Here is a 12,361-nt window from a genome sequence, read left to right on the forward strand (position 1 = left end):
GCTAATGGCTTAAAAAAATGCTGAGGAATCACATGCAATTAAAATAATTGCACAGCTTTTGGAATAACTATGACAAAAGAGAGAGGAGGAAAGAAGGAAAACGAGGGCAGGGAAGAAGGGAGGGGAAGAAAAGGAAGAGGGAAAAATATTTTAAAATAAACTTTTTGTAATTATTTTCTGCTATTTTATTTCTCTGCATTTTTAAACAGAATTAATGCGTGTATGTACATATATGAAACACTTCTGTGACATTTTTATTGTATTTTCTCCTTGAATTGTTGGTTTTGTGTAAGTGGCACCCTGGAAACATTGTTTTCAAAATTAACTCTCCTTATTTTAAAAAAAAAAAAAGCTTTCCTGTAAAATTTAATTTTACTATTAAATTGGGTATACTTATATTTTTGCACATAGAGGGGGAAAAAAAGCCGCGCCTTTCAGTTCGCACGCGCCCCTGCCCAGAAAGAGACGCGCGCAGGCCACTCACTAGCAGGTAGTTTGTCCTACTACGCTTTCCTTCCCTGCCAGTCTCTTCCGCTCAGACCCGAAGACCACGCTCTGATTAGAACTACGGAGTAGACCAAGGCTGCGGGGCACACCCCGTCCTTGCACCCCCAACCCCAGGAGAGGACAAAAGAGGGGGACGCCCCTGACTCTCTGCACCCGCTCCGACCCCCAAGCCGCGCATCCCGCTTGCGCGCTGGGGGTCGCCACGAGGAGCTGTCTGATGCGGAAGGAAAAAGGAAAAGACAGGGATAGCCTGAGCCCGTCGGTCCCGGAGCGAGCCCGGGGCACAGCGCCTGCCCGACGGTGGCAGCAGCGGACAGACGGAACGCTACGTACGAAACCCCGTGGGTATAAATACAGTTTAAAGTAAATGAGTTCGGGCCCGGCGCGGTTGCGCAAGTGGTTAAAGGTCCTCGCCCTGCACGCCTGGGATCCCATATGGGCGCCGGTTCTATCCCGGCAGCCCCGCTTCCCATCCAGCTCCCTGCCTGTGGCCTGGGAAAGCAGTCGAGGACAGCCCAAAGCTTTGGGACCCTGCACCCGCGTGGGAGACCCGGAAGAGGCTCCTGGCTTCGGATCGGCATAGCATCGGCCGTTGCGCTCACTTGGGGAGTGAATCATCGGACGGAGGATCTTCCTCTCTGTATATCCGCCTTTCCAAATGAAAAATAATAATAATAAAGTAAATGAGTTCATTGAGATAATTTCACAGACTCGACATTAAATAGAATCACTTCAACAAGATAAAATTTGGACATCAACATTAGGCGAGGTTGTCATGTGTAATGTAAGTTAAAATTTATTATCCGTTGAGCCAGGTAATGAGTATGCAATTAGTAGCATAGCCAAGGGATTTGATGAAAACCAGAGCTATTTCTGTTTTCAGATGAGTGAGTATTCTAAATGTTTTCCTAAGGACAAAATGTGCTCCTCCAAAATGGGATAAGTGCCACTCTAAAATGAGAAGTCCATCTCACTTGGATGCATTTTATTGGAAAACACTCCCCAGGGGTCAATTCCTGCACCAAGTGGCAGAGAACTCAGCAGACCACGACATGTCATCAGCAGATTCCAGGCAAGGATTAATAGCTCCAAAGAACAAGCTGCCTCTCTAAGTCTTCCTGTAACGTTACACCCAAGTGTGACTGGTCCCGCCATTCCAGTCCCCCTTGCACACCAAGGGCCAGACGGTGGCTTTTCACAAGTCACAGAGGAGCAAGGCACATGGATAATCCAGTGCTTGTCCAGCATCATCTCTCCTGGTCGAGGCCAAGTCATAGCACTCATGGGACCTGCCAAAACAGAAGCTCGCCCGCCCAAGGGGAGAGTTGGGTTAGCAAGACACGGAATTTGTTTAAAGCCATCTTTCACCACATGGAAAGGCTACAATGTCCCTGGAAAAATGGTCTGATTCTGCTACTAATTTGGCTCAAATGACCTCGAAAGGCTGAGGGATTTCAGTACCTCTTGCGCCCCACATATAAAAAGCTGCAACAATGAGATTTCTGAACAGCATCTGTGGCCTTCCCAAACCAGGGCTGAGGACGCAGGAGCCAGGCTGTCTGCTCACCTACAAGGTCATCTTGAAGGTACAGTGTGTTGACTTTGTATTTCAGTTATGGTTCAGATTTTGGCTTGGGGATTGAAGAAGGTACCACTCTTTATGTTCTTTGTTACTCACTTGGATCCATTAACCCTTTACCTGGAACACTCCACCTTGTACCAATTGGGAATAATTTAAGATGAACAGATGTTTTCCATTTCTGATTTTTCCATTCTTTCCTAAATGTCAGTTGAAGAGTGTTAAAAAAAAAAAAAAAACAGATAGCAGTCTCATTGAGTGAGGCTTCAAGGTTAACCAAGTTCAGCAATCTATCTCTTAAGAGTATCAGACCACAAGAGCATCTTAGGAAGCTGGTGGTTAGGGAACTTCATCTTCAGTTGGGGGATTTTCATTGTCTGAGTAACGTGGGACTTGGGAATTTACCTGTAGAACTTTCTTCTTGCTTTAGTTTATATAGTTAACTGTTCTGTAGCTTCTTATTGGATAGGCAGAAGTGCATGACCCTCATGAAATTCAAGTTCAATAAATGTGTAATTAAATTGCTGTTATTTAAAATAGACTTGAAGGTGGATTCCAGTATTCTTTCAGTTAATCAGTAAATGTAAGGAATACGGTTGGAATTGAATCTTCTGACTGATGGTGATGTTCCAAGTGCAACAACTTCCCCCAGGAGATGTAAATTCCAGTTACAAATGACTTCTGTGGAGGGTGAGGCAGAGATGTGCCATTCTGTGCCTTTATCGTCAATCAGCCCCCTTTTGCTGCACACCCACCTAGTTGTTGATGTGCAAGGCAACCAGCTACGCTCATTTGGAAGTAAAGAAACCGAAATACAAAGCCCTGGGTTTTGAAGACACAGGTTGTGCCCTGGATCTTAATGTTGAAGACTTTCCTGACCTTTGAAGTCGAGAGCTTGTCAAACCTTTAGATCCAATACTGCAACTCATAGACTTTAAAGCACAGTATCTTTTCCATAATCCTCAAAGACCCCAAGCTGTGCTTATGTCTTTTCGCTATGAGGCAATGACATTAACAACCTGCTCTTTTCTACCTTTGGGAGGCTAGAAGTACCTTTATTTAAAAAGTACTTCATTCCAACTGTCACACAAATATAGAGGGAAAGACAGAATTGCACACCAAATATTCTACGGGAGGTGAACTTTGGCCTACAGTTTGAAGAATTATTCTACATTCTTAAATGTGAAGAATGGATAGTATTCACATTGGAATTCTTTGTAATAGACTCAAATGGAGTTGGATTTAAAAGTTCATCAGTACAAGAATAATTTAATAAATATGGTCTGTTCACTTCAGATAATTGCATAGCCATGAAAGAATATGTATGCTGGGAAAGTCTTAATTTATTAAGTGAAAAAAAGAGCCCATTTTATATTCAGACAAAAAAAAAAATAATGCTGATTAGTGAAATTCAGCTTCCCACATGGCTGGCTGTTGTTGGAAAGAGGAGAAATGATATTTTAAACAAATGTAATTTGGCCGGCTTATCATCCCAAAGGTTTTTCATGGCAGCAGTATATAAAATTCTCTGCAGAAGCGATCACATTTTCCTTGGAATCCTCTGGAGAATTTTGACTGACTGGATGAATGGTGTCAACATAAGGGAACATATAGGTTCTTGGTCCATTGGACCAACTACCCAAAAGGCACCATATTAACTCATGGCACTAGTAGCTAAGAGGCTAGTTGAAAGCACCTCAGTGGAATTGGGCAGCCAGTCATGTCTCCATACATGCAGGATGAGACAAGGGGCTTCCCAGGTCCCTTCTGGTCGCAACTGGACACACACTGCAGTGACCATCAGTGCCAGGGTGGCGTTTGTTTTATCTGTAGTGTAGTGTTTTAACTACGTATCCTCCAGTGTGTGAGACCCCTGCGGAACTCGCCCATGGGGAACTCAGAGATTAATGTGGTAGTCCAGGTAGAACTCAAACTCTGGGGTTAGTGTCATGTCTCAAATTCATTACCAACATTTAAAAATAAGAAAACGTTACATTTTTTAAAAATCAAGAGCTCTAGTTTCTTTAAAAAAAAAAACTCCACTAGCAACCAACTATCGTGGGAGCTAAGTGGCAGTTTCTCCTTTAAACAGCCCTGAGTCTAGAACTCCCCTAACACAGGGCCTTCTTCCACCTGAACCCTATAGGCTGTTGAGTGTGTGACCTCTGATTTACAGGTCACCAACAGCATGGATATAATAGACAATTCAGGATTTTGTGAATCACCGTGTAAGGTGCAAAGCTTTCAGTTATGGCAGTTTTTTTTTCAGATGAAAGCTATGTATATAATATATATGACATATATAATGTATGTATGTTTATATCTATACATTTATGTGTATAATATATATAGCATAAATCCATAATGTATGTAAAACTGCAATGTAATGCTTTAAATCCTAAATCAGCAAAAAATAAATATATAATCATATACATACATATGTATTATATATATCATATATGAAAAGTCTTCAACAAGTTCATGGAAATACATAAAAAAAAAAAAGCTATGCATGAACCTTGAAATTTTTTGCACCAAAATAAACTTTCAATTTTATGTTTTCAAACCCTTTTTGAAGTATCCTCTTAGCATATCTCCCGTTCTCCTCCCAACAGCACTAGTTTTTCACTCTTCTCTTTCATGACCTTGACACTTTTAATGAGGGCTAGTCAGGTGTTTTGTAGAAGGCCCCTCCCTGTCTTTGAGTTCATCTTCAGTTTTCTCACAAATAGACTCCAGCTTTCCGGACTTAGAGGAGTTACCCTGCAGAGGCAACATGATCTGTCCCACCAGCGGCAGCTCCTACCAACAAGACCCGTTCCTGGTGGTGTGGCCCGTAACCACTAGCAGAAGGAGGAGATGGTATTTCTTTCTCCACTGTCAAGTTCTTATTCTTCCCGGCTCCTCTGCTCACCAGGGCTTCCCTGTCTTCGTGGCTGGGAAACTCAGCTTCATCCACTGGGGGCGAGGATGAACACCAAAGAATTTGTGCTCATTTGTGAAAACCATCACAGTAACTTAACACAGTTTTGGGGCAGATATATACGAGGTTTTGAGATTTCGAGTCTCATGTCCTCATGTCCCCTTCACCAGTGTGTGCACGGGGCATGATGGTGGGATGGGAGGAGGAATCATGTGGTGTGAGGACCACAGGCAGCTGGTGTCATCTGAGCAGCTGCACCTGGCAAACCTCAGACCTAGAGAGACCTCCACCATGAGTGAGGAAGACCATCGGAGGGGAACTGAAGGGTGCAAGGGGAGGACACATTTGACAAAGCACTAATATCAAGTCACCCAGTGTGTTTTTGGTTCTTATCGGGACGCACAAGTCACTGGTGACAGCGGACACTTCTGACTCAAAGTATCGGAGAAGTTTGCCTTGATGCATCTTCGGGGGGGAAATAAGCTTCTCTAGTCCTGCCTTGGCAAACAGTGGATGATTTCATTGCAAATTCAACCAGGATGCGCACTTCTCCCGGCATTCGGCTCTTCCCATGGGCCAGCCGCTCTCCTTCCCTCTGGCGAGCTGCGTGGAGCGATGACAGCACAAGCTTTGGAGCTAGACAGATTTTCAATCCCAACTCCACCACTGTCAAACCCAGGCTTTCAGCAGTGCCGGCTGGTACTTCCTCTGTAAACGGAGGGTAAGAATGAGGTGGTTGTGAGGACTGAAGTTCAGTTGTAGGGCACACCCTGGAAACTGGGGGCATTTAGTTGCGTATGCCCTAAAGAGCATAAAAATAAGGGCCAATTCCATCCACTGGCAGCCCATCGGCGAGGCGGGCTTGACCTGACCCCATAGTGTGGGCAGGTGGCTCTGTCCATGAACTCCCTTCCACTGCCCGTTGTGGCTCCAGGGCTGGGTGTTAGCTCTCTATACCAATGCATCTTGCTCTCCCGCCTGTCTTAAGAAATGGCTCTCTCCAACTCCCTGATTTATCAGCATCAGATCACCTAAAATATAAACACAAGTAACCTGATACATGTTAAGGGAGATGGGGGAACAGATATTATTCCTAAATACTCCTTATGAAAACCACCAGAATAACCCATACGTGTGCGTTTCTGGCCACAGTTCTTTTGATATGCTGTTCCTGATTTTTGAGCCATTGGGCATCGAGGGCAAGACAATTGTTTGGATACCAAAGGGGGGGTGCGTGGAAGGAATACCCTGTTCTTAGAGAAACCCCGGATTAGAGGGGACTAAAAAGCCATAAAAAGATCACGGGTATATACCAGAGAAGGCTCATCGCTTCATCTCCTCTGCATACGTCGGGGTGAAGATAACAGGTGATTAGAAGGTGTGAGAGTAAAGATTTGCAATTAGATTTATATCAAAAGGAAACCTCAATTGCTCTAGGACAGAATGGACACAGCTGAGTTTGAGAACTTCCTCCTGTTGAACAATGGTTTTACCTCCCAGCTCTCCGGCGCTCTGCAGTACCCACTAGTGTCTTTTGTTGGTATTTCTTCTATTTTTTTGTTGTGACAATGAAAACATGACTGAGTCATCCCGCCAGAGATCACAGCAGCCAGCCCTCCCCTTTTCCTGGTCTCTGAGAGAGACTGAGAAAACAGCGGCTTTTCATCCTCACAGGAGACTAAGCGAGTTGATTATCTCAGTCTGCAGGAAGTGCAGGTGCCGTGGGAACAATGGTCAGAGTCCGGGTTTCCCCCTCAATATTCCAATGGAAAAGTTTTTATTCCTCTCTCTTGCTGTGTTCTGTTATCTCCCAAGAGGCTTTTTTGTTTTTTTTCTAAAATTTCTATGAATTCTCTGGGGCACAAAGTGGCCAAAACCAGCTACCTCTGTGCCACCCATGGGAGCAACGCATGAAAGGCAAGGGGGAAAATGAGAGGAAAGGAGGATGGCCCAACTCATCTACACCCAAATGCCACTTACAGCTCTACAAGTTGTCAGAATCCTAGCAGCTGGAGCTCGAGTTTCCAAGAAAACAAACGGCTAGGGCCCGGCGCAGTGGCGCAAGTGGTTAAAGGTCCTCGCCTTGCACCCCCGGGATCCCATATGGGCGCCGGTTCTAATCCCGGCAGCCCCGCTTCCCTTCCAGCTCCCTGCCTGTGGCCTGGGAAAGCAGTCGAGGACGGCCCAAAGCTTTGGGAACCTGCACCCGTGTGGGAGACCCGGAAGAGGCTCCTGGCTTCGGATCGGCATAGTATCGGCCCGTTGCGCTCACTTGGGGAGTGAATCATCGGACGGAAGATCTTCCTCTCTGTCTCTCCTCTCTGTATATCCGCCTTTCCAATGAAAAAATAATAAAAATAAATCTTTAAAAAAAAAAAAAAAAAGAAAACAAACGGCTAGGCTGTGAAATAACACAGGGGGATTGTGTCCAATTGTTGGGACGGTGGCAACTGCCAACTTCAGTAAGAGTCACTTCTTAAACATGCCCAGCATCACTCTGTGAATGTGATTATAAGTCCTGACCAGGAGAGCTCACAAATATCACATCCTAAATGGTATAAGGGTGAAACTCATCACCAAGAGCTTTGCTAAAGGCCTCCCTGGACACATTCCAACACTGGGTCTTGGACAAAATGGGAAGCCTCTTATCCCTGTGATCTGAGGCTTTCTAATTCTGACAGCCCGGCAACAGAGATAAATAAACTTTAAATACAGGCTGAGTGAAGAAGCAAAGCATTTGGTGTTGTGTAGAAGCTCCAAGCCAGAGAGATGTGTCGGGGGCGGGGGGTGAGGGGGGCAGGTAAAGCCAATTCAGTTAACGTTGTTTTCAGTGATTGAGCTCCCATCTGCTTGTCCACTCCCCCAAGTACCCACAGCAACCAAGGCTGGGCCAGGCTGAAACCCTGAGCCACAAAGACACTCCAAGCCTCTCATATGTATGTCGAGGATTCATTAACTCTAGCCGTCAAGTATACCTTACCAGGAAGCTGGAATATAGAGCTGGTCCTATGAATCAAACCCACTCTGATACGAGATGCAAGCTTAACCCACGTGCCAAACATCGTCCCTTAACATCCTCATTTATTTATTTGACCTACAGACAGAGTTCCTATCCACTGATTCACTACACATGGCTGGGGTTGGGCAGGGTCACAGCAGGGAACCAGGAACTCAATTCAGGTCTCCCCTGTGGGTTGCTTGGATGTAAGTACTTGAGGCATCACTGCAACCTCCCAGAATCTGCATCAGTAGGAAGCTTGAATCAGGAGACAAAGTTGGGAATTGAACCCAGGCACTCTAGGGCCTCAGCTCCGCGGCAAAAATGCCACACCAGTTAACATTTTTTGAGTCTTGCCAATGTGGAACATTAGACTGTGAGCTTCCTGAATACAGGCATGTAGCATGTGGGTAGATTGGGGCTGTTTGGGGAGGTGAATGGCAGGCCATGTAGGAAACACTTTCCTCTAGATATACTCTACTCCACTGGTAATGAAAGGAGTTACTCACCCAAAGCCACATCTTGCTGTCACTCCAAAGGACATAGAATGGGATCTGTGTTTTCTGATGTGTTTCAGATGAACAATCAATACATCCGCCGGGAGGTCTTCTGCTGCGAAACTTGTGATGAACTCAAGAGCTTCTGGGAAAAGGAAATTAGCAAACAGACCTGTTACCGCGAACTGGAGGAGGACCGCCGTGGGAGGAGCGCCCTGAGAAAGTATGTGGGTTGCTTTGCTGTTACTTTTAGCTGAGGTTTCCCCGAAATACAGTAGAGGTGAAGATGGAGCCGTGGGGGAGAGGTGAGGGGTGGCAGGATGGAGCAGGTTTGATTGTTGCACATGGTGCCATGCGTGCACACAGGTCCCAGAGAGGGAGTCATCAGATCCCCCATGGGGCCAAGGGGGAGCCACTGCCAGGAGGCAGAAGGCAGTGGCTGGAGGTGGAGGAGCTCTGTTCCAGAACCTTCTTTGGGTTTTCCATGGGAATAGCAAGATGGGGTGGAGTGTATGCTTTAGAATTGACTGATTTGTATCATACCAGAAGGCTTTAAACGATAGGAATGCATTTTTTTGTTGTTGTTGTTGTTGCGCAGTGCCTGCTTCCAGCATGGTCTGGGGCAGAAGTACTGAGTTGGTTTGTGAGAGTTAGATAAATTGTGGAAGGGGCTATATATCCCAGAAATCAGCAGGACTTCGCTCCAACATGACAACCAAGCTAGATCCCATCACATAAACACATAACATTCTCATCTTTATTCACGAAGGGCAAACCCAATGTACTGTGTTTAAGAGTAGCTCTGAGTTAACAAGAAAGACAAATAGCCTCAAAATTTCCCACTAATCCCTCTGTGGGTGACGGAACAAAGCCATCATGTCTTAAGATTCGCTCCTTGCTCTGGGCTATCCCAGCGAGGGGGAACAGGGTGTGGAATGGGGTTAGCACACACTTGTGAGTTCACTGGCCGTCCTCGACTGCTTTCCCAGGCCCCAAGTAGGGAGGTGGATGGGAAGTAGGGCTGCCGGGATTAGAACCAGTGCCCATATGAGATCCCGGCATGTTCAAGGCGAGGGTTTTAGTCACTATGCCATCGCTGGGCTCTGAGCTACTCTTAAACAATGATTACCACTGGTACTTCCGTCCCCACACTTTCTTTCTTTTTTTTTTTTTTTAATTTTAAGATTTGTTCTTAGAAATGAGCATACCAAGATGACAGTTAAAGAAATAGACATTACTTTGTAAAAGTCTAAGAATTCCACCTTGCTGAATTTTCTTTTTTAAGCTAACTGCCTCCGTTGTACCATATCACTCCAATTTCGTTCTTTTTCAAAATAATTTTGGCGGCTAATCTACGTCTCTGTTTTGCATTTCTGTCTAAAATGTAAAATTGTCTTGTTGATAGTGACATGGAAATCTTACTGGGATTTTGATTGGCATTACACAGACACCCCTTTATCATTTTATCAAGCATTCAATTAAGGGACTGTTTTTTGCATAATTTCTGTCCACTCATTTTGTAAGGCCATTGACTTCTTTTTAAAACACTGCTAACGGGCATTTAGCCCCATCACTTGGAACGCCTCCATTCCATGTCTGAACGCCTGAGTCTGATTGCTGGCCCTGTTCCGAGGACCAACTTCCCGCAAACTTGTACGTAGTTGAGTCGCTGTCACCCACACTGGAGACTTGAGCTCTAGGCTCCTGGCTTGTGCCTGGCCCAGCCTCCGCTGCTGTTGGTCTCAGAGGAGTGAACCGAGAAAGGCATCCATGGACCTGCCGATGTGGAGATGCATCTGCTGCTAACCGCATGCCTCCTTCCTCTCCCTCAGGCTCCGAGAAGAATGGAAGCAGAGGCTGGAGAAAAGACTGAGCATGCTGGACAATCCCGACGACAAAGAAAAGCAGGCAAAACCCTCCGACTGACAGCTGCCCCCGCCCCACCAGCTTCCAGGACCGGTCACCAAGGACACAATTTTTCTAGGAGCAAAAAACAAAAAACAAAAAAACAAAAAACTAACACCCAAGTTGTGCTTCCCCAGCAAGGTCACTCCCCGGGGCTCTTTGTCTGTGAAGGATTTACATGTGAAACCTCCCCTCGTGTTAATGGGAGCTGTGATCCCGCTCAATCCTCTAAACAGAGGACAGGGCAACCGCAGGCGGGATGGGAAGCTCCGGCTCTTTAATAGAAAAAGCTCTTGGAATTAACGCACCCAGGTCTCAGAGAGCCTAACGGAGTCCCACGCTTTTCCCTCCTTCTGAAATCGGAATGTTTGAAGTTTCCTGAGTGCGGTGACCTTGATGGAAAGCTGGCTCCCCCAGGTGTCCTGGAAAAGCAGAGTTGTTAAGTCTTATCTTCCTTTCTCCGTGGTGTGAGCACCACAATGCCATTGCCTGCAGAAATAAAGTCATTCAAAGAGTCGATCCACAGTATGGTGTACCAACGCACGGACTTCGCTATGACTCTGCTTAGGAAGTCACCTGCTGTGCCCCTGTCAGCTCCCTTCACGCCTGCCTCAGCCAGTTCCTTGGTGACACAGCCAGCGTCCTCCCCAGCTGCTCCAGACACATTCTAGAATTTTAAGTCGCCTTCACTTTAGCCTCCTGTCAGCCCCAGCATGATCCCTGGGCACAGGCCCTTCCACAGGGGTAGAAATGAAGGAAGGCTCCCCTGTCTGGGGTTCCTCACTGTGGGACAGAAGAAGAGGGGTGTGGGGTGGGAACCCCAAGCAGCTAAGGATCATAGGTAGTCCCAGGCATGAAGAACCTGCTCCCCCTGGAACACAAGAAGGCCTCGTCATAGCTAAGAGGGTCATAGGCGAGGAGAAGGGCTGGAAGGGAGATGGCAGGTGCAGCCCACCGTGCATTTCCATGCGCTCTGACTCTACCCAGATACAATAAGCAAACTGTCACCTGCAGCTGGAAAGTAGGAACGTAGTCAGGACAGAGAAGCAAAAAAGTGAATATCAGGATACCCAGCCATGCCCAGGGGCCGGAAGACCTTCTGAGACGTGGATACCAAAGCCGAGACCCAGACCGTGATAGCCACTTCCCAAAACCGTTATGTTGTATGTACACACCAACTGTATGAAGTAGACACGAATCATCCAGGAAAATAGGGGAGGGTGCCTTGCACAGGGTAGGAGGAAAAAAAATATATAACAGGCAGTGAGCTCGGGCAGATGTCAGGGTCCCCGGGGAGAGGAAGGATGGGGCTCTATAAGGTGGGTGGGAAGAGGGGAACACTGGATCTCTGCAGCTAGGACACCTGGATTTATCCCCAGGTTAATTGGAAGCCGCCGACAGAGTTTAGGTAGAGGAGTGAACTCATTAGATTTGCATTGTTGAGTCTTTTGAATTTTCAAATACATAGTATGTTGTTAAAACTTCGTGCACACATGCCGATACTACCTTTTAGATCATTTAGAGAGCTCATATCTGTTGGTTCATTTCCCCCCCTACAAGCTTCTGAGTCAGAAGCCAGAGCTCCATCCAGATCTCCCACGGGGGTGGCAGGGAGTGGCCGCTGGAGCCATGGGGTGACCCCCCAGCATCTGCATCAGTAGGAAGCGGAAATCCGCAGCTGGAACCGGGTCTTGAACCCAGGCACTCCAATGTGGGGTGCAGACTGCTAGAACCACATATCTGCTCCTAAGATGATGACAGTTTTTATCAACCTTTCTCCCTCTTTTTTTTTTTCTTGACTTGTTCCTTCCCTTTTTTCATCACTCCCTAACACGAGCAGCCCTCCCACCCCATGTGAACAAACTCCCATATTGTCCTATACGTTCACAAAACCACGCAAATACACAAAAACACACTCACACATCTAAAAGGCTCCGGAGTTACAAAATCGC

General features: G+C 46.4%; 2 protein-coding genes across 2 annotated transcripts in view; both read left to right on the forward strand.

Annotated features, from left to right (window-relative positions):
- Positions 1-12,361, forward strand: part of LOC121162047 (zinc finger protein 510-like) — a 136,597-nt gene that overhangs the window by 37,116 nt on the left and 87,120 nt on the right. The gene's annotated exons all lie outside the window — the stretch shown is intronic.
- On the forward strand, positions 1,866-10,449 carry FAM240B (family with sequence similarity 240 member B). The gene is made up of 3 exons (XM_040988861.1): positions 1,866-2,093; positions 8,585-8,727; positions 10,337-10,449. Exons 1-3 carry the CDS (start codon positions 2,001-2,003, stop codon positions 10,428-10,430), a joined length of 330 nt encoding a protein of 109 aa, XP_040844795.1. The 5' UTR covers positions 1,866-2,000; the 3' UTR covers positions 10,431-10,449.

Source organism: Ochotona curzoniae, unplaced genomic scaffold, assembly GCF_017591425.1.
Source record: "Ochotona curzoniae isolate NIBS_2020 unplaced genomic scaffold, NIBS_Ocur_1.0 contig_50, whole genome shotgun sequence".
Lineage (NCBI taxonomy): Eukaryota > Metazoa > Chordata > Mammalia > Lagomorpha > Ochotonidae > Ochotona > Ochotona curzoniae.